This window comes from Manis javanica, chromosome 6 (genome assembly GCF_040802235.1).
Source record: "Manis javanica isolate MJ-LG chromosome 6, MJ_LKY, whole genome shotgun sequence".
Lineage (NCBI taxonomy): Eukaryota > Metazoa > Chordata > Mammalia > Pholidota > Manidae > Manis > Manis javanica.
The window spans coordinates 108,660,804-108,682,460 of NC_133161.1; the positions used below are offsets into that span (position 1 = coordinate 108,660,804).

At 46.5% G+C, this 21,657-nt stretch overlaps 1 protein-coding gene and 1 long non-coding RNA gene across 19 annotated transcripts in view; one reads left to right on the plus strand and one right to left on the minus strand.

Annotated features, from left to right (window-relative positions):
- LOC118967037 (uncharacterized) overlaps nucleotides 1-14,176 on the minus strand; it is a 33,917-nt gene extending 19,741 nt beyond the window's left edge. Inside the window, exons 1-2 of one of the 2 annotated variants that reach the window (XR_005053816.2) lie at nucleotides 14,049-14,176; nucleotides 13,470-13,656 (exon numbers count right to left, since the gene is read on the minus strand). This is a non-coding gene — a long non-coding RNA (uncharacterized lncRNA). Of the gene's footprint in view, nucleotides 1-13,469; nucleotides 13,657-14,033 lie in introns of both variants that reach the window. The other variant, XR_005053815.2, reaches the window with a different exon arrangement.
- A 23-nt stretch (nucleotides 14,177-14,199) lies between these two features.
- Nucleotides 14,200-21,570, plus strand: POLD2 (DNA polymerase delta 2, accessory subunit). 17 transcript variants are annotated; one of them, XM_017666200.3, is made up of 12 exons: nucleotides 14,200-14,449; nucleotides 14,798-15,008; nucleotides 15,420-15,548; nucleotides 18,404-18,525; nucleotides 18,660-18,783; nucleotides 19,024-19,138; nucleotides 19,268-19,466; nucleotides 19,709-19,789; nucleotides 19,924-20,081; nucleotides 20,299-20,426; nucleotides 20,876-20,977; nucleotides 21,311-21,570. In XM_017666200.3, exons 1-12 carry the CDS (start codon nucleotides 14,381-14,383, stop codon nucleotides 21,469-21,471), a joined length of 1,599 nt encoding a protein of 532 aa, XP_017521689.1. In that variant the 5' UTR covers nucleotides 14,200-14,380; the 3' UTR covers nucleotides 21,472-21,570. The 17 variants fall into 17 exon arrangements, with proteins under 17 accessions (XP_017521689.1, XP_036846871.1, XP_073095327.1 ...); XM_073239226.1 differs by lacking the exon at nucleotides 15,420-15,548 and adding an exon at nucleotides 15,571-15,844 and having other exon boundaries at nucleotides 14,314-14,449; nucleotides 14,803-14,958; XM_036990973.2 differs by lacking the exons at nucleotides 14,200-14,449; nucleotides 15,420-15,548 and adding exons at nucleotides 14,511-14,531; nucleotides 15,571-15,844 and having other exon boundaries at nucleotides 14,803-15,058.
- Nucleotides 21,571-21,657: the final 87 nt, after the last annotated feature.

A 21,657-nucleotide genomic window follows, 5' to 3' on the forward strand; every position in this document is an offset into this window, starting at 1 on the left:
GGAGAGATTAAACAATTTCCAGATAAGCAGAAGTTGAGAGAATTTACCTCCCACAAACCATCTCTGCAGTCTATTTTGGAGGGACTGCTATAGATGGAAGTGTTCCTAAGGTTTAATAGCTGTCACCAGATGAAATAAAACGACAGTAAAGAATGCAGAACAGCTAATTACTAAGCAAATGCAAAATTAAATTAACTATCCCTAAAGTCAATGAACAGACAGACAAACAGTACAGAATATGATACCTAATATATAAAGAATGGAGGAGGAAGGAAAAGGAGGAGAAAAAGAAAAGAACCTTTAGATTGTGTTTGTAATAGTATATTAAGTGAATTAAGTTAGACTCTAAGATAGTAAGGAAGTTAACCTTGAACATTTGGTAACCACGAATCTAAAGTCTGCAATGGCAGTAAGTACATACCTATTGATAATCACCCTAAATGTAAATGGACTGAATGCACTAATCAAAAGACACAGAGTCACTGAATGGATAAAAAAACAAAACCCATCTCTATGCTGCCTACAAGAGACTCACTTTAAACCCAAAGACATACACAGACTAAAAGTGAAGGGATGGAAAAAGGTATTTCATGCAACTAATACAGAGAAAAAAGCAGGAGTTACAGTACTTGTGTCAGACAAAATAGACTTGAAAACAAATAAAGTCACAAGAGACAAAGAAGGACACTACATAATGATAAAGGGGTCAATCCAACAAAAAGATATAACCATTATAAATATCTACATATGTGAAACAAATGCTAATTGAATTAAAAGGGGAAATAGAATGCAATGCATCCATTCTAGGAGACTTCAACACTCCACTCACTCTGAAAGACAGATCAACCAGACAGAAAATAAGTAAGGACACAGAGGCACTGAACAACACATTAGAACAGATGGACCTAACAGACGTCTACAGAACTCTACACCCAAATGTAGCAGAATACACATTCTTCTCAAGTGCACATGGAACATTTGCAAAAATAGATCATATACTAGGCCACAAAAAGAGCCTGAGTAAATTCAAAAAGATTGAAATTGTACCAACCAGTTTCTCAGGCCACAAAGGTATGAAACTAGAAATAAATTACACAAAGAAAATGAAAAATCCCACAAACACATGGAGGCTTCACAACATGCTCCTAAATAACCAATGGATCAATGACCAGATAAAAACAGAGATCAAGCAATATATGGAGACAAATGACAGTAATTCAACACCACAAAATCTGTGGAACACAGCCAAGTTTGTGCTAAGAGGAAACTATATTGCAATACAGGCCTACTTCAGGAAAGAACAATTCCATATGAGCAGTCAATACTCACAATTAATGAAACTAGATAAAGAAGAACAAATGAGGCCCAAAGTCAGTAGAAGGCTGGACTTAATAAAGATTAGAGAATAAATAAGTAAAATCAAAAAGAATAAAACTAGAAACAATCAATGAAAGCAAGAGCTGGTTCTTCGAGAAAATAAACAAAATAGATAAACCCCAGGCAGACTTACCAAGAAAAAAAGTTTACAGACATAAACAGAATCAGAAATGAGAACAGAAAAATCACTATGGACACCACAGAAATACAAAGAATTATCAGAGAATACTATGAAAGATAATATGCTAACAAATTGGATAACCTAGAAAAAATGGACAACTTTCTAGAAAAACACAACCTTCAAAGGCTGTCCCAGGAAGAAACAGAATATCTGAGTACACCAATTACCAGCAAGGAAATTCAACTGGTAATCAAAAAACTACCTAAGAACAAAACTCCTGGAACAGATGGCTTCACTGCTGAATTTTATCAAACATTTAGTGAAGACCTAATACCTGTCCTCCTTAAAGTTTTCCAAAGAGTAGAAGAAGGAATACTTCCAAATTCATTCTATGAGGCCAACATCACTCTAATACCAAAACCAGGCAAAGACCCCACAAAAAAAGAAAATTACAGACCAATATCCCTGATAAACACAGATGTAAAAATACTCAACAAAATATTAACAAACCGAATTCAAAAATACATCAAAAACATCATCCATCATGATCAAGTAGGATTCATCCCTGGGATGCAAGGATGGTATAACAATAGAAAATCCATCATCATCATCCACCACATCAACAAAAAGGACAAAAACCACATGATCATCTCCATAGATGCTGAAAAAGCATTTGACAAAATTCAACATCCATTCATGATAAAAACTCTCAACAAAATCAGTACAGAGGGCAAGTACCTCAAGATAATAAAGGCCATATATGACAAACCCACAGCCAACATCATACTGAACAGCAAGAAGCTGAAAGCTTTTCCTTTAAGATCAGGAATGAGACAAGGATGCCCACTTTCCCCACTTCTATGAACGTAGTACTGGAGGTCCTAAACACAAAAATCGGACAACACAAATAAAAGGCGTCCAGATTGGCAAGGAAGAAGTTAAACTGTCCCTGTTTGCAGATGACATGATATTGTACATAAAAAACCCTAAAGAATCCACTCCAAAACTACTGGATCTAATATCTCAATTCAGCAAAGTTGCAGGATACAAAATAACACACAGAAATCTGTGGCTTTTCTATACACTAATAATGAACTAAGAGAGAGAGAAATTAGGAAAACAATTCCATTCACAATTGCATCAAAAAGAATAAAATACCTAGGAATAAACCTAACCAAGGAAGTGAAAGACCTATACCCTGAAAACTACAAGACACTCTTAAGAGAAATTAAAGAGGACACAAACAAATGGAAACTCATCCCATGCTCTTGGCTAGGAAGAATTAATATTGTCAAAATGGCCATCCTGCCTAAAGCAATCTATAGATTCAATGCAATTCCTATCAAAATACCAACACCATTCTTCAATGAACTAGAGAAAATTGTTCTAAAATTCATATGGAACCACAAAAGACCTCAAATAGCCAAAGCAATTCTGAGGAGGAAGAATAATGCTGGGAGCATTATGCTCCGCAACTTCAAGCTCTACTACAAACCCACAGTAATCAAGACAATTTGGTACTAGCACAAGAACAGACCCACAGACCAATGGAACAGACTAGAGAGCCCTGATATAAACTGAACCATATATGGAAAATTAATATATGATAAAGGAGCCATGGACATACAATGGGGAAATAACAGCCTCTTCAACAGCTGGTGTTGGCAAAACTGGACAGCTACATGCAAGAGAATGAAACTGGATTATTGTTTAACCCCATACACAAAAATAAACTCAAAATGGATTAAAGACTTGAATGTAAGTCATGAAACCATAAAACTCTTAGAAGACAATATAGGCAAACATCTCCTGAATATAAGCACGGGCAACTTCTTCCTGAATGCATCTCCTTGAGCAAGGGAAACAAAAGCAAAAATGAACTCATGGGACTACATCAAACTAAAAAGTATCTGTATGGCAAAGGACACCATCAACAGAACAAAATGGTATCCTACAGTATGGGAGAATATATTTGTAAATGACATATCCGACAAGGGGTTAACATCCAAAATATATAAAGAACTTGCATGCCTCAACACCCAAAAAGCAAATAACCCAATGAAAAAATGGGTAGAGGGAGAGGGCGGAGCCAACATGGCGGCGTGAGTAGGACAGTGGGAATCTCCTCCCAAAAACATATATATTTTTGAAAATACAACAAATACATCTAATCCTAAAAGAGAGACCAGAAGACACAGGACAACAGCCTGACTACATTGACACGTGCGAGACCCCAGCGCCTGGTAAAAGGGGTAAGATACAAGCCCCGGTTGGCGGGACCCCAGCACACCTCCCCCCAGCTCCCGGAGGGAGGGAGAGGGAGCCCAGGACTGCTAAACACCCAGCCCCAGCCACCTGCACCAGAGCGCAGACACAGTGCATGCGTGGAGGGCTGGAAACTAGGGAAATAGGGCAGCAAAACCTCTGAGCGGGTGCCGAAGCTGATGCCCCTGTGACAAAGAAAAGACAGTGCTCTTTGAAAGTCTTAAAGGGACAGGGATTTAACAGCTAGATGGAAACAACACAGGTCACAGCCCAGTGGCTGGAAATTACAGGGAAAACTGGGCGCACTAACCCCCTGGGCAACAGCTCTGAGACCCCTCATGGAGGTAAACAGCCAAACAGCACCCCCACCCCCCAGTCCATTACCCCTCCCGGCAAAGCAGAGAAACAGCCTAAGGCAAAACACACCCACAGAAAGGCAGAAAGGAAAATTCCTGCACTTCCGCCGGGCAAGACACAAAGACCCAACCTACACGCAATTACCCAACACAAGCCACTAGGGGTCGCAGTTGTCCCAGTAAAGAAAGGCCAGTAGCAAGTGAAAAGTTTGGCCACTCCCAGCTGACAGTCAATAGCACCTGTCAACATGAAAAGGCAAAAAAATATGATCCAGACAAGACTAACCCAGACAGCTTCCGCATCTGCTACATCTTCCCCTGAGAAGGAACCTGAGGAGATAGATTTAGCCAGTCTTCCTGAAAAAGAATTCAAAACAAAAGTCATAACCATGCTAATGGACTTGCAGAGAAATATGCAAGAACTAAGGAAGGAGAATACAGAAATAAAACAAGCTCTGGAAGGACTTCAAAACAGAATGGACGAAACGCAAGAGACCATTAATGGTCTAGAAAACAGAGAACAGGAACTCAGAGAAGCTGATGCAGAGAGAGATAAAAGGATCTCCAGGAATGAAAGAATCCTAAGAGAGCTGAGTGACCAATCAAAAAGGAAAAATATACACATTATAGGAATACCAGAAGAAGAAGAGAGAGAAAAAGGGATAGAAAGTGTCTTTGAAGAAATAATTGCCGACAACTTCGCCAAACTAGGGGAAGAAATGGCCTCTCAGACCACAGAGGTACACAGAACTCCCATGACAAGGGATCCAAGGAGGGCAACACCAAGACACAGAATAATTAAAATGGCAAAGATCAAAGACAAGGACAAAGTATTAAAGGCAGCCAGAGAGAAAAAAAAGATTACCTACAAACGAAAACCCATCAGGCTATCATCAGACTTCTCAACAGAAACCCTACAGGCCAGAAGAGAATGGCATGATATACTTAATGCAATGAAACAGAAGGGCCTCGAACCAAGACTACTGTATCCAGCACGAATATCATTTAAATATGAAGGAGGGATTAAACAATTCCCAGACAAGCAAAAGTTGAGGGAATTTGCCTCCCACAAACCACCTCTACAGGGCATCTTACAGGGACTGCTCTAGATGGGAGCACTCCTAAAAAGAGCACAGAACAAAACACCCAACATATGAAGAAGGGAGGAGGAGGAATAAGAAGGGAGAGAAATAAAGAATCATCAGACCACGTGTATAATAGCTCAACAAGTGAGTTAAGTTAGACAGTAAGATAGTAAAGAAGTGAACCCTGAAGCTTTGGTAACCACAAACTTAAAGCCTGCAATGGCAATAAGTTCATACCTTTCAATAATCACCCTAAATGTAAATGGACTGAATGCACCAATCAAAAGACACAGAGTAATAGAATGGATAAAAAAGCAAGATCCATCCATATGCTGCTTACAAGAGACTCACCTCAAACCCAAAGACATGCACAGACTTAAAGTCAAGGGATGGAAAAAGATATTCCAGGCAAACAACAAAGAGAAGAAAGCAGGTGTTGCAATTCTGGTATCAGACAAGACAGACTTCAAAATAAAGAGAGTAACAGAAGACAAAGAAGGACATTACATAATGATTAAGGGCTCAGTCCAACAAGAGGATATAATCATTATAAATATATATGCACCCAATACAGGAGCACCAACATACCTGAAACAAATATTAACAGAACTAAAGGAGGAAATAGAATGCAATGAATTCATTCTAGGAGACTTCAACACACCACTCACTCCAAAGGACAGATCCACCAGACAGATAATAAGGACACAGAGGCACTGAACAACACACTAGAACAGATGGACCTAATAGACATCTACATAAGTCTACATCCAAAAGCAACAGGATACACATTCTTCTCAAGTGCACATGGAACATTCTCCAGAATAGACCACATACTAGGCCACAAAAAGAGCCTCAGTAAATTCCAAAAGATTGAAATCATACCAACCAACTTTTCAGACCACAAAGGCATAAAACTAGAAATAAACTGTACAAAGAAAGCAAAAAGGCTCACAAACACATGGAAGCTTAACAACACGCTCTTAAATAATCAATGGATCAAAGACCAAATCAAAAAGGAGATCCAGTGATATATGGAAACAAATGACAACAACAACACTAAGCCCCAACTTCTGTGGGACACTGCAAAAGCAGTCTTAAGAGGAAAGTATATAGCAATTCAAGCATATTTAAAAAAGGAAGAACAATCCCAAATGAAAGGTCTAATGTCACAATTATCGAAATTGGAAAAAGAAGAACAAATGAGGCCTAAGGTCAGCAGATGAAGGGACATAATAAAGATCAGAGAAGAAATAAATAAAATTGAGAAGAATAAAACAATAGCAAAAATCAATGAAACCAAGAGCTGGTTCTTCGAGAAAATAAACAAAATAGACAAGCCTCTAGCCAGACTTATTAAGAGGTAAAGAGAGTCAACACAAATCAACAGTATCAGAAACGAGAAAGGAAAAATCACGACGGACCCCACAGAAATACAAAGAATTATTAGAGAATACTATGAAAACCTATATGCTAACAAGCTGGGAAAACTAGGAGAAATGGACAACTTCCTAGAAAAGTACAACCTCCCAAGACTCACCCAGAAAGAAACAGAAAATCTAAACAGACCAATTACCAGCAATGAAATTGAAATGGTAATCAAAAAAATACCAAAGAACAAAACCCCCGGGCCAGATGGATTTACCTCACAATTTTATAAGACATACAGGGAAGACATAATACCCATTCTCCTTAAAGTTTTCCAAAAAATAGAAGAGGAGGGGATACTCCCACACTCATTCTATGAAGCTAACATCACCCTAATACCAAAACCAGGCAAAGACCCCACCAAAAAAGAAAACTACAGACCAATATCCCTGATGAACGTAGATGCAAAAATACTCAACAAAATATTAGGAAACCAAATTCAAAAATACATCAAAAGGATCGTACACCATGACCAAGTGGGATTCATCCCAGGGATGCAAGGATGGCACAACATTCAAAAGTCCATCAACATCATCCACCACATCAACAAAAAGAAAGACAAAAACCACATGATCATCTCCATAGATGCTGAAAAAGCATTTGACAAAGTTCAACATCCATTCATGATAAAAACTCTCAGCAAAATGGGAATAGAGGGCAAGTACCTCAACATAATAAAGGCCATCTATGAAAAACCCACAGCCAACATTATATTGAACAGCGAGAAGCTGAAAGCTTTTCCTCTGAGATCGGGAACTAGACAGGGATGCCCACTCTCCCCACTGTTATTTAACATAGTACTGGAGGTCCTAGCCACAGCAATCAGACAAAACAAAAAAATACAAGGAATCCAGATTGGTAAAGAAGAAGTTAAACTGTCACTATTTGCAGATGACATGATACTGTACATAAAAAGCCCTAAAGACTCCACCCCAAAACTACTAGAATTGATATCGGAATACAGCAAAGTTGCAGGATGCAAAATCAACACACAGAAATCTGTGGCTTTCCTATACACTAACAATGAACCAACAGAAAGAGAAATCAGGAAAACAACTCCATTCACAATTGCATTAAAAAAAATAAAATACCTAGGAATAAACCTAACCAAAGAAGTGAAAGACTTATACTCTGAAAACTACAAGTCACTCTTAAGAGAAATTAAAGGGGACACTAACAGATGGAAACGCATCCCATGGTCGTGGCTAGGAAGAATTAATATCGTCAAATGGCCATCCTGCCCAAAGCAATATACAGATTTGATGCAATCCCTATGAAACTACCAGCAACATTCTTCAATGAACTGGAACAAATAATTCAAAAATTCATATGGAACCACCAAAGACCCCGAACAGCCAAAGCAATCCTGAGAAAGAAGAATAAAGTAGGGGGGATCTCACTCCCCAATTTCAAGCTCTATTATAAAGCCATAGTAATCAAGACAATTTGGTACTGGCACAAGAACAGAGCCACAGACCAATGGAACAGATTAGAGAATCCAGACATTAACCCAGACATATATGGTCAATTAATATTTGATAAAGGAACCATGGACATACAATGGCAAAATGACAGTCTCTTCAACAGATGGTGCTGGCAAAACTGGACAGCTACATGTAGGAGAATGAAACTGGACCATTGCCTAACCCCATATACAAAAGTAAACTAAAATGGATTAAAGACCTGAATGTAAGTCATGAAACCATTAAACTCTTGGAAAAATACATAGGCAAAAACCTCTTAGACATAAACATGAGTGACCTCTTCTTGAACATATCTCCCCGGGGCAAGGAAAACAACAGCAAAAATGAACAAGTGGGACTATATTAAGCTGAAAAGCTTCTGCACAGCAAAAGACACCATCAATAGAACAAAAAGGAACCCTACAGTATGGGAGAATATATTTGAAAATGACACATCCGATAAAGGCTTGACGTCCAGAATATATAAAGAGCTCAAATGCCTCAACAAACAAAAAACAAATAACCCAATTAAAAAATGGGCAGAGGAACTGAACAGACGGTTCTCCAAAGAAGAAATTCAGATGGCCAACAGACACATGAAAAGATGCTCCACATCGCTAATTATCAGAGAAATGCAAATTAAAACTACAATGAGGTATCACCTCACACCAGTAAGGATGGCTGCCATCCAAAAGACAAACAACAACAAATGTTGGCGAGGCTGTGGAGAAAGGGGAACCCTCCTACACTGCTGGTGGGAATGTAAATTAGTTCAACCATTGTGGAAAGCAGTATGGAGGTACATTAAAATGCTCAAAATAGACTTACCATTTGACCCAGGAATTGCACTCCTAGGAATTTACCCTAAGAATGCAGCAATCAAGTATGAGAAAGACCAATGCACCCCTATGTTTATCGCAGCACTATTTACAATAGCCCAGAAGTAGAAGCAACCTAAATGTCCATCGATAGATGAATGGATAAAGAAGATGTGGTACATATACACAATGGAATACTACTCAGCCATAAGAAAAGGGCAAATCCTACCATTTGGAGCAACATGGATGGAGCTGGAGGGTATTATGCTCAGTGAAACAAGCCAAGCAGAGAAAGAGAAATACCAAATGATTTCACTCATCTGTGGAGTATAAGAACAAAGGAAAAACTGAAGGAACAAAATAGCAGCAGAATCACAGAACTCAAGAATGGACTAACAGGTACCAAAGGGAAAGGGACTGGGGAGGATGGGTGGGTAGGGAGGGATAAGGGTGGGAGAGAAAAAGGGGGGTATTAAGATTAGCATGCATGGAGGGGGGTGGGAGAAAAGGGAGCGCTGTACAACACAGAGAAGACAAGTAGTGATTCTACAACATTTTGCTATGCTGATGGACAGTGACTATAAAGGGGTATATAGGGGGGACCTGGTATAGGGGAGAGCCTAGTAAACAAAATATGCATCATGTAAGTGTAGATTAATGATAAAAAAAAAAAGCAGTTCCTGTGTGGTGACCTCCAATGAGTTCTACACAATAATATAAAGGGCATATAAAAGTGTAGGCAAAGGGTCTGTTTGTATTTATACAGAGGATCAAAGCCTAATTTGGCTACCCCAAAAATGAACTAAGATACAATTTGAAAAAGAACTTCCAACATCAGCACTCTCGGGAAGACTCATGCCAGAAGACGACCATCAAAAAACCCCAACAAAGATCCATGCACGGCTACAGGTGTAGATGCAGTCATCCCACCAGTTCCTGGACTTGCCATGGGAATGAAGAAGGAGATATCTAAGCTGGCCTGTGCATACAGCAAAACAACAAATTTGACAGGATCTAAACTGTTGGATCTCAACCAAGAAGTAGGAGCAGTGCAAATTGTAGCGCTCCAAAATCTTACAACTACAGACTATTTACTGTTAAAAGAACATATGGGATGTGAACAGTCCCCAGGAATGGGTTGTTTTAATTTGTCTGATTTCTCTCAGACTGTTCAAATTCAGTTGGACAATATTCACCATATTATAGATAAGTTTTCACAAATGCCTAAGATGCCTAACTGGTTTTCTTGGTTTCACTGGAGATGGCTGGTAATTACAGGTATGCTTTGGTTACATAACTGTACTCCTATTATGTTAATGTGTGTGTGCAATTTAATTAGTAGCTTAAAAACTCTACATGCTGAAGTTACGCTACAAGAAGGTATGTCAAAGAAATAATCAATCTTCCCAGGGTTTCTTCCACCTGCTACTTCTATAGCTTTTCTTCTTCCTTCCTAATTATAACCCTTAAGTAGAATTCGTGCCTCATATCGAATTTACCGAGTATCATAATTCTTCCAAGTGGTAAAGACACCTCAAGACAAATGCTGGGCATAGAAGCCACAGGGCATAAAATATGCAAAGCAGTAAAAAGCTAACCTTTTCAAACAATAAGGCTTCTCTCTCACTTACCAACTTAACATTTCCCTGTATGGCCCCGGAAGATGACTGGTTAGCCAGAGACGGGTAAGATTCCTCAAGGGAGGAACAACCTAAGACCGGCACAGTCGCAGGGGGGCCATCAGGTGAGAAAATGGGGATCAACAGAGGTGAGGCTTAGAACCTCCGCCTGCCCCCCACCCCCCCATTCTGAGAGAAATCTTCTGCATACGTGGATGTTTTATTTCCCTTGTCTAGCTTGGATTAACACAGTCTACAGGCACACATCTGATCATCTACATTTGCTCTCTTACAACACTAAACTATGTTTTCTACCTTTATCTTGTATCTACCTACTACTTCAGCATTTTATTAAAAATAATAATAATAGAGAAATGTGGAATCCACATATAAATCAAGTATAAAAATCAAATGAATATTCATATTTGAACTGATTGTTTATAGTTCATAATGCATGATCAAAACCAAAAGCCTCTGTGATGACTGCCTTTGTAATGTTCACCATGTAACTTATTCACTATGTAAGAATTTGTTCTCCATGTAAGAACTTGTTCGTTATGCTTCAGAAGATTGGAGAGTGATGAAAATTAGGCTTGGGGTGGATTAATGATTGTGCATTGAGCATTGACCCCCCCTATACAGAATTTTATTGTGGTTAACAACCATTTGATCAATAAATATGAGAGATGCCCTCACAAAAAAAAAAAAAAAGTACACACTTCCAATTGTAAAATAAGTAAGTAACTGGGATGTAATGTATAGCATAAGGAATATAGTCAAAATATTGTTAACAACTTGGTATGGTGATAGCTGGTACCTAGAATTATCATGTATATAAATGTTAAATCACTGTGTTGTACACCTGAAACTAATGTAATACTGTGTGTCAACTACCCTTCAATAAAAAAAAAAAAAAATGGGTAGAGGAGATGAAGAGACAGTTCTCCAAAGAAGAAATTCAGATGGCCAACAGACACATGAAATGATGCTCCACATCACTAATCATCAGGGAAATGCAAATTAAAATGAGATATCACGTCACACCAGTAAGGATGGCCAGCATTGAAAACACTAAGAACAACAAATGCTGGCAAGGATGCGGAGAAAGGGGAACCCTCCTACACTGCTGGTGGGGATATAAATTCAACCATTGTGGAAAGCAATATGGAGGTTCCTCAAAAAACTAAAAATAGAAATACCATTTGACCCGGGAATCCCACTCCTTGGAATTAACCAAAGAATACAACTTCTCAGATTCAAAAAGACATATGCACCCCTATGTTTATCACAGCACTATTTAGAATAGCGAAGATATGGAAGCAATGTAAGTATCCGTCAGTAGATGAATGGATAAAGAAGATGTGGTACATATACACAATGGAGTACTATTCAGCCATAAGAAAGAAACAGATTCTACCATTTGCAACAACATGAATGGAGCTGGAGGATATTATGCTCAGTGAAACAAGCCAGGTGGAAAAAGGCAAATGCTGAATGATTTCCCTTATTTGTGGAGTATAACAATGAAGCAAAACTGAAGGAACAAAATAGCACACTCAAAGACTCCAAGAATGAAGTAGTGGTTACTAAAGGGGAGGGGTTTGGGAGGGCAGGTGGGGACTGAGGGAGAAGGGGCTTGAGGGGTATTATGTTTAGGACACATGGTGTGGGGGATCACGGAGAGAACAGTGCAGCACAGAGAAGGCACATAGTGGATCTGTGGCATGTTACTACACTGATGGACAGTGACTGCATTGGGGTATGGGTGGGGAATTGATAATATGGGTAAATGTAGTAACCACATTGTTTTTTCATGTGAAACCTTCATAAGAGTGTTTATCAATCATATGTTAATAACAATAATAATAAAAAATGCATTAGTGAATATTACAGAAGACCCTCCCTGTGATGTCATTCTACACAGTCCTTGCTTTTAATGGAAACTAGTACTTACCTTGGGGAGCCCAATGCATAAGTCGCCAGTTCTATTAACCTTCTGGGGGCCCTTTGCCCTTTTATATACTTACATATTTCATTTAAAACATCTTTGGTTCATATTCAGAATACCCGAAGCAGAGAAAACAAGTAGTGGTTCATTTTTTGCCATGAAATAAAAGTTAGCAATTCTAGTTATGGTCAAGTAGCTAAGTGGTATCTAGGTTAGAATCTCTGGGATTCACTCAAAGTTGCAGGACACTGCCATGTTTTCACCACAGAGAGAAAGGGGAAGGCTGTAGGCTGTGTCTTCACTTTTATCATGAAAGCAAATTTCTCAGAGGCCCAACTCCCCACACCCCTTATGTCTCTGCAAGATCTGATGTCATTACCTTGCCTGGCTGCCAGGGAGGTCATAAATCAGCACTTTTGCCTCTACAGCCTTGCAGATAGCAAAGGGAGGAGGGTTAGGGAAGAGTTTGTGGTCCCCCACAAAAGTGCCTGCACCCCACAGAAGGACCCCCACAGGTCTGCCCTGCCTCTCACAGACCCATCATTGCTGACTCCTGCCTGGGGCTTCTGTTACAGACCCCATCAGTTGCCCCATCTGTGTACCTGTCACCAGTAGCAAAGCTCAGGGTGGAGGTTGCACAGCTTATGTCTGAGGGCCCAAACATGGGCAGGTGGGTCAAATTCTGGCCCCTTCCCTGGCTACGTTACTCTGCAGTGATGAAGACTCTGCAGTGATGAAGCTTTCTGTGAAATGGAGATGATAACAGTGCCATGTAAGATTTAACAAGATTATGTCCTTAGCACACTTGGCACACTGCTTGCATTCAAAAGAAGTCCTCATCCATTCATGCAGCAAGTACATGTGCCAGGCATATGGTAAGCAAACAAGACTCCCCACACACCCTCTTAAAGAGGACTTAGTTCAGCCCGTTCTGCACAATGTTTCACAAATGCCTTATTCCATGGCAGGAGCAAGAAGTAGTGGGTAATTACCTGGGCAATTCAGCTGATGTTGGGGAGCATCTTATGTGAGGCCATCGAAGTCAATCTGCCTTGGTGTGAATGCCAGCTGTTCCCCATTAGCTGTGTGTCCTCACCTGCCTCCGTTTCCCCTTCAAAGGGTTATTTGATGATCAGATGAAATAACTTGCTGGAGATGCGGACAAGAGCAGTACCGATGCTGGGCGGGGAGGGGTGGGGTCGGTCAAGGAAAGGCCTGATTAGAGCGAAGGGGGAAGGGACGCGTGGGAAGGACAACTGGGCCGAGAGCGCTGGGTCCAGGCTGTGTCCCAGAGCAGAGGGCTTACACAGAAAGCTTGCTTCCCTAGGCTTGACCCCACCCCAATCCTAACTCTAACCCTAACCCTAATCCTAATTCCACCCCTAACCTCAGCCCAACCCCGTCCTAAACCCACACTAATCCTACCCTAATCCCACCCCAACCCTAACCCCAAACCGGCCTCCGCCACCCTGGATCCCTGGCTCGGGCCCTGCCCTCGGCGCTCCGGGGGAGTAACTGCTCCCCTCGGGCGGTGCTGTCTCCGGCGTCGGTCTCACCCCAGCTATCAGTACCGGCTTCCGCCGCAGAACAGGGTGTCCTACCCGGCCCTCGGTGGGCGGGAGCGGCTTCAACTACCCGGAAGGCACCGTGACCTCACGACGCACCTCCAGGGCGACGCGGCGCACACGCATGCGCACCAGTCCCACGGCGTTGCCAGAGAAACTGGGCCGCGGCTCACCGCACGCTTAGCGTGCAGAGGCGGGGAGCAGGCGATGGTGGATTAGGAACTCGCGGATTGGCGGGAGGCTATGCGCTACGGCCCGTAGGTCCCGCGAGTAAAGACAGAGCGGGGAGCCAGTGATTGGCAGGAAGCGGCGCGAGGCGGTGGGCGGACCCCGCGGTGATGGACGGAGCTAGGCGCCCGGCGACGGGCCGGGAGAGACACGCGAGGATTGGCTGGATGCAGCGGTGGGTGAGTGGGCCGTACGGATTGGCGGAATGCGGCGCACGAGGATTGGCGGGATGCGACGGTGGGCGGAGCGGCTCTTGGCCAGGTGAGCGAGGTCCCTGGCATCTCGGGCTTCCCGGGCCCCGTGGGGGTGGCGCACTGTTGCAGTGAGTGTTGGCCCTCGTGGGCAGGCTGAGCAGGATCTCTGCTGTGCCCCACGCGCCGACCCCAGGGTACGGCCCTGGGCAGGGTCCCGGGCTGCGGGGCTGGGGACCAGGAAGCAGGTTGGTGGCCGGGCTGGAAGCTGGCAGCCGGGGGCCAGACTGCAGTCCCCTCTGTACGTTTGGGCCGCAAGTTCAGATTCCTTCCCAGCGCAGAGCTGACCGGAGGAAACAGAGTAGAAGCTGTATAACTGCTGCACCGAAAAGGCGGTGGAAGGGGGAGCCAGGCTGCGTGCCTCGTCTTAGAGCCGTCGCACCAAACCGCTGCTCCCACTCAGCAGCGCATCCGCGGCCGCGGGGCGGCAGCTCCAGGTCGGCGGCGGGTTCCTGTGCTGCTCTGCGCTTGTGGGGAGCAGCCGGAGGTTCGGAGGGCCGGGCGCGGGCCAAGGAGGCTCAAGGGCAGCGGAGTAGGGTGAGGGCGAGATCTGCACGGAGTTATCGGTGCAGAGACCCAGGTTTTATTCAGTGAGATGGGAGCCTTTGGAGAGTTTTGAGCAGAGTGATTTATTTATGTCCTTATTTTTATTTGCTAATGAGTTAAAATTTTATGGTTGGTTTATGTATTAATAAGGCTGGCCTCATGCCCTAAGATGGGGCAGGCCGTGGGGGAGCTGGACGGGGGCACATGAGCAATTCCACTGGGGGCATGTATAATTTGAGATCCTGTAGTTGTCCATGGCGGGTGTGGAACAGGCAGTGGACCCAGAGACCAGCTTGAAGAGCCCCAAGTGGAGAAGGGTTTCCTTAGCTTTGCTTGTCTCCCTTTTGGACAGGGTTGCAGGGCCAGATGGTGTCCCGCACAGTGGATTTCCGGGTGCTGCTGTGGCCCGTCTGGTTGCCACAGCTCCCAACTCTGTGCCTTGGGAGACACCAGGACAGCCTGGGGATGGGCAGAGCTGCAGGTATGCATTTGTGTCCTCACAGTGGTCCCCTCCTGCTCCGCCTGGGCACAGCGATCTGGACACGTCGAACACAGCCATGTTTTCTGAGCAGGCTGCTCAGAGGGCACACACACTGCTATCCCCACCAGCAGTCACCAGCGCCACCTTTGCCCGTGTGCCCGTGGCAATGTACACCAACACCTCACAGCCTTTTCGCCTGGGGGAGCGCAGCTTTAGTCGGCAGTATGCCCACATTTATGCCACCCGCCTGGTCCAGATGAGGCCGTTTCTGGTGAGCCAGGCCCAGCGGCATTGGGGTAAGTGATATGCAGGGCAGTCCCCGTGCCCCTGCCCCCCCCCCACCCGCTCCCGGTTGTTCAGGAGTGTTGTACAGGGCCTGGTAGTGCTGGAACCTGTCTTTAAATTATCCCATTTCCCAGGTACACTGGGAAATTAACCCTTATACCTGTTTCTTCAGGTAGTTAAGGGGTTAAAGTAAGGCATTTGTGCATTTAAAGTGAGGTTTGTTTGGGTGGAGGTAGAGCTTAGGTGTGGCAGTAACTGTGATTACATCATTGGCATGGGGAAATGCTTTTCCTTGTCTTCAGTGCAGATTATTCACCTGTTGGCCTATTGTGGCAGGCCAGGCTCCAGCACTGGAAGCTGAGGTCTGGGAAGATGCCCAGTGCACTCAAGGGGACCAGCTCTGTGCTCACGCATGTCAGTCTGTCCCTCCTCCTGGCCTCCTGTGTGCTGGGCATCAGTCTCCTGTCCTCAGGCTCATCTGTCTTTCCTAATCAAGCGGCCTGTGCAATGCAAACATCTTTCTTTTTTACCATTTCCTTGGTGATCTGCCTTGCAGCTATGTTATGGGGATTGATGAACGGGGACCCCACCTCATCTTCTACATGGTGCTGTGTCACCCATTCTTGCTGTTCAGAAGAGTGGCTTTCCAAGTAGCTTTCAGTTCATGTGCCATGTTTTTAAGCTGAAGTTTCTGCAGGTGAGGCCATGTCTTACTCATTTTTATTGCCCCTTGCACCAGGCTCAGTGGTCTCAGCCCTGGTTGCCTGTGGGAACCATTTGGAACACTCTGGGAAGCCCTGACATTTAGGTCCGTCCCACCCCACCCAATCTGCTGGACCGCTCCAGTTTTACTGTAGGCAGCCAGGAGAACACGGCCATTGTCTCCTGGCCAGGCCAGCCCTTCATTAGGGGCAAAACGCTTTCCTTCCCTGCAGGCAGTGTTGTGCCTTTCCTCTGCCATGTAACAGGTCTCTTCTGGATCCTGATGGCTCTTCCTCTCTTTCCTTGAAGAGATCATGGACACCAGCCCTCCTTGGGCTCAGTGTCACTGCACACTGCAGCGCCCACTCTGGCACCCGATTTCTCTTCCCTTCCCCTTGTGTGCTCTTCCTGTCTTTCCTTGAGGCCTAACTTCAGTGTTGTGCACCTTGAGAGGTCATCTTAGTGTCCTGTGCCTTCTGCCTCTGCTCCCATTTGTTGGTGGCGCTTGTCACAGTGGCTGGCCCTTCGGGTGCCTGCATGGCCCTGGATGGGCAGTGCCCTGCTCTCAGCACAGGGACATGTGGCTCTTGTGCTTGGCACACACACTGGGTCCCAGCTGTGCAGCCTTAGGTGTTAGTTTATTCCCCTGTGCTGCAGTTTCCTCAACCATGTGGGGTGGTAGTATCTGCTTGGGCATGTTGTCAGATGGATGAGTTCCGCACACAGTGCTTGGCAGCCATGTGGGGCTGGATGAGAGCTCAGTAGGCATCAGGCTTTGGGGTCTGTTTCTGTCGGTTCTAGCATTCCTGTCTGGTGTAGGCACCCTCCTTACCTTGTTCTGAGGTACTCCTCTCCACTCCCAGGGTGTGGGTCTGTGGAAGGTTCTTGGTTCTCCCAGAGTAGGAGGGGTCCATGCTAGAGATGGCTGGGCCAGGGAAGGGGCTGATCCTGCTTCCACATTTCCCCATCACCTTCCAACTGGTTTCTCCAGTCTTGGGGACTGTACTGACAAATCCACAGAACTTCTGGGCCTTGTACTTCTTCCTGCCCACCTGAGGGACCCCTGCACATGGCAGAGGGGTGCATCTCCCTTGCCTGTCTTCCAGCACATCCCCCAGACCCCCATGTGCACTCCAGGATCCAGGCAGTCTGGGTAAACAGATCCCCAGGCAGCAGAATGGGGTGGATAGGAATGTGAAATTTGGGGTACATTTGTTTTCAGGGGCTGAGGCATTTGTTAGGTGAGTGGAAAAATTCAAACTCTTAAAGGAAACTAGTAAGTTGTAATATTAAAATACTTATTTACTGTAAATACTAAAAACTAAGTTTTAATTTTAAAATTTAGAGTACAATAAAATTAAATATTAATAACTGAAAGGGCAGGACTTTGTTTAGACTTGGCATGCCTCTTTCTAAGAACCAGTGTTAGAATTTTAGGTGTAAGTGAGGTTAACAGACAACAAAGCCATGAACTGAGTGGCTGAAAACCACAAAAATTTATCCTTTCCCAGTTCTGGAGACCAGAGTCTGAAGTCCTTCACTCCAAGGCCCTCCCTCCCCAATTCCAGAGGCTCTAGGGGAAGAATCCTTCCTGCTCTTCTGGTGGCTGCCCAGCATTCCTGGGCTTGCAGCTGCATCCCTGCATCTCTGCCTGGCTTTCCTCGCTGTCTCTGTCTCTTTTATGAGGACACAGCATCCAGGGTGCAGCCACATCCAGGGTCCCTCTGTCCTCCTGGGGTCTCAAGGGCCCTGCTGGCTAAGGGGTCCTTGTGCTGGATGTTTTCTCACTCCTGGAGAGGCCTGGGCTGCAATGCTGTGAGGCTGCCCCAGGGCCACCTGGTTCTGAGCTCCTGCCTCTTGTGCCCCAGGCAGTGGAGTCCAAATAAGGCAGCTGTGTGAGCTGCAGCCAGGGGAGAAGTGCTGTGTGGTGGGGACCCTCTTCAAAGCCATGCCGCTCCAACCCTCCATCCTGCGGGAGGTCAGCGAGGAGGTGAGGCCTCCCCAGAACTCTCCCCAGGGGCTCCCATGGGCCTGCCTGCCTTGAGCCCAGGGATAGGGGCTGTGGTACCATCTCACAATGGCGGCACTGGAGTCCCAGAATGACTTCCCATCTCCGAATTTCAGCACAACCTGCTTCCCCAGCCCCCTCGAAGCAAATACATCCACCCCGACGATGAGCTGGTCTTGGAGGATGAATTGCAGCGCATCAAACTGGAAGGCACCATTGATGTGTCACAGCTGGTCACAGGTGGGGGTGGCCTGTGCATCTAGGTCTGTTCCTGGGGCGATGGGCTGAGGTTCAGGAGCAGGTGACCCAGGAGGGCCCAGTTCTTCTTGCCTCCCTGCAAAGGCAGTGATCCCAGAAGCAGACGCTGGTCCCAAGTCCTGAGAGAGTTTGCAGCACAATGGAGGAGCCGGCTGGTTTTGCTATCTGGATGACTGGAAGGAGGTGGCCTGGGCCCCAGGACCTGACGTTGCTGTTCTGCAGGGACGGTCCTGGCTGTGCTCGGCTCAGTGCGGGAGGATGGGAAATTCCAGGTGGAGGACCACTGCTTCGCTGGGCTTGCCCTTCAGCAGCCCACACCTGCCCTGGACACAGACAGGTGAGGAGTGGGTGCCCGGGCTGTTGGGCTCTGTCTCTCTGGCTCACCCATGACTATGGTAGGGCTCTGCACACCTATGGCAGGCACCTGCCTTCTGGGCACCCAGGGGGACCCCAATTTCTTCTTTAGGTTTGTACTGCTGGTGTCTGGCCTGGGCCTGGGCAGCGGCGGGGGTGAGAGTCTGCTGGGCACCCAGCTGCTGGTGGACATGATGACAGGGCAGCTTGGGGATGAAGGGGAGCAGTGCAGTGCCGCCCACATCTCCCGGGTCATCCTTGCTGGAAACCTTCTCAGCCACAGCACCCAGGGCAGAGACTCCATTAACAAGGTACAGCCTGCAGCCAGCTGCTCATGGACAGCTGGACACAGGTGGATGGTCTGGAGGCAGCAGCCTGCAGTGCCTGGGGACAGCCTGTGGGGGTGGGGCCCAGCATCTGCTCAGGCCCTGCTTTCTGAAGCAGTGGGGGCCTGTGCTTTGCTCTGCTCTCAGCCTCCCAGGCGGAGGCTCTGGACATCCTTTTGAACTGAGCCTGTCTTGGGGTCTGACAGCCTATGGGCTTTTACTCCTAGGCTAAGTACTTAACCAAGAAAACCCAGGCAGCCAGTGTGGAGGCCGTCAAGATGCTGGACGAGATCCTCCTGCAGCTGAGTGTGAGTGAGGGGTGCTGGCCAGTGGCTGTCACGGGAGTCTTTGGGGTGGGTGGGCCAGGGGAGGGGTGTGGGTTCTGGCAGGCCTTCTGGTGGCAGTGCTGGGCCCAGTGAACTCTCATGCCTCTGCCCTCCAGGCCTCAGTGCCCGTGGACGTGATGCCAGGCGAATTTGACCCGACCAATTACACACTCCCCCAGCAGCCACTGCACCCTTGCATGTTCCCACTGGCCACTGCCTACTCCACGCTGCAGCTGGTTACCAACCCCTACCAGGCCACCATCGATGGAGTCAGGTAGCCAGCACGGCCACACTCCACTAACCTTTTGCCCCAGTGGCATCAGGAGGGGAGGGTTGGGTCCAGGGCTTTGAAGGCCCCCCCTGGAATCAGGCTGTTTCTCACAGTGACTTGGACACCATCCCACTGAGGGCCCAGTGAGCTCTGGGTCAGCCACTGGGAGGAGGGTGATGGCGGCCCCCAGGATGGGGGTCAGTCAAGCCTTGCCTTGCAGATTCCTGGGCACGTCCGGACAGAACGTGAGGGACATTTTCCGGTACAGCAGCATGGAGGATCACGTGGAGATCCTGGAGTGGACCCTGCGAGTCCGCCACCTCAGCCCCACAGCCCCCGACACTCTAGGTAACGGTGCTGGGCCGCTGGGACCCCTGACCTCACAGCACTGGCAGCATGGATTTACCCTCATCTGCCTGCTGTGACCTGTCTGAGGAAAAGTCCAGGAGCCTGACACTTTCCTGGATGCTCTGTGGAATCTACCTCTGATGATGACCACGGCCTACTTTAGGGGTGACAGCCAAGTTGGTCAGCGTGTGGCACCCTGCCCCATGCACACCCAGTCAGGCAAGAGCAGTGGGGCATGCGGACCTGCCCTGGCGCTGCTCAGCAGTGTCAGGTGGCTTTGTCATGACTCTGGTGAGGCTGCCACTGGCTAAAAGAACCATGTACAAGAAAAAAAAAAAACACAAAGCATGTGGGCAGGGGTGGTGCCCACATCCATCTGTCATCCCCTGCCATGTGTCTGTGGGCTGGGGTGAGAAGCCCTGTGCTCAGCTGCCGGCCTGCCTCTCCAGGTTGTTACCCATTCTACAAAATCGACCCGTTCATCCTCCTGGAATGCCCTCACGTCTACTTCTGTGGTAACACCCCCAGCTTTGGCTCCAGAATCTTCCAAGGTAAATCCCACTGGGGAGCTACAGATCTGGGCTGTCACAAGGGACTCGCACTCTAATGGGGATGAGGCTCACAGAGAAGAAAACCCACATGGGAGCCCCCAGGCCCACCCCATTGGGTGGGCATCTGGGTGCTACCTGGGGGCCTGCTGACCACATGCTGGAGCAGGGGCTGAGCTGCCCCTCCAGTAGTGGTGTCAGAGCTCATCTCTGATCAGTGTATCTGTGGCCAGCACTCCCCCAGTGTTGATGGGGACCCTGTTTACTTCTGGGGACTTCCCTTTGAGGTGGGGTTCACCCACAGCCTGAGCTGGGCTCCTGCTGGCTTCCTCCCAGGCCCTGAGGGCCAAAGGGTGCTCTTGGTGGCTGTCCCAGACTTCAGTACCACACAGACCGCGTGCCTTGTGAACCTACGCAGCCTGGCCTGCCAGCCCATCAGCTTCTCGGGCTTTGGGGAAGAGGAGGAGGACTTGGAGGGCTTCAGTCTGTGCTCCTGACTCACAAGGCTGCCTTGTCCAGAGAGGTCCAGCCGTTCATCCCCTGCAATGGCACCCCTGCAGCATTAGCTTTATAATAAAAACCCGACTAGCCACTGGTGTTAGTTCCACTGGTGTTAGTTAGGGCAGATGTGGTGCTGGACCAGAGTGCTGCTGTAGATGCGCCCACGTGATGGAAGTCTCCCT

Coding starts and splice junctions, on each gene's coding strand:
- POLD2 (XM_017666200.3), top strand. CDS start 14,381: ATGGACGGAGCTAGGCGCCCGGCGACGGGCCGGGAGAGACACGCGAGG. Junction 14,450..14,797: donor TTGGCTGGATGCAGCGGTGG/GTGAGTGGGCCG, acceptor ATTCCTTCCCAG/CGCAGAGCTGACCGGAGGAA. Junction 19,139..19,267: donor CCTGCCCTGGACACAGACAG/GTGAGGAGTGGG, acceptor TTTCTTCTTTAG/GTTTGTACTGCTGGTGTCTG.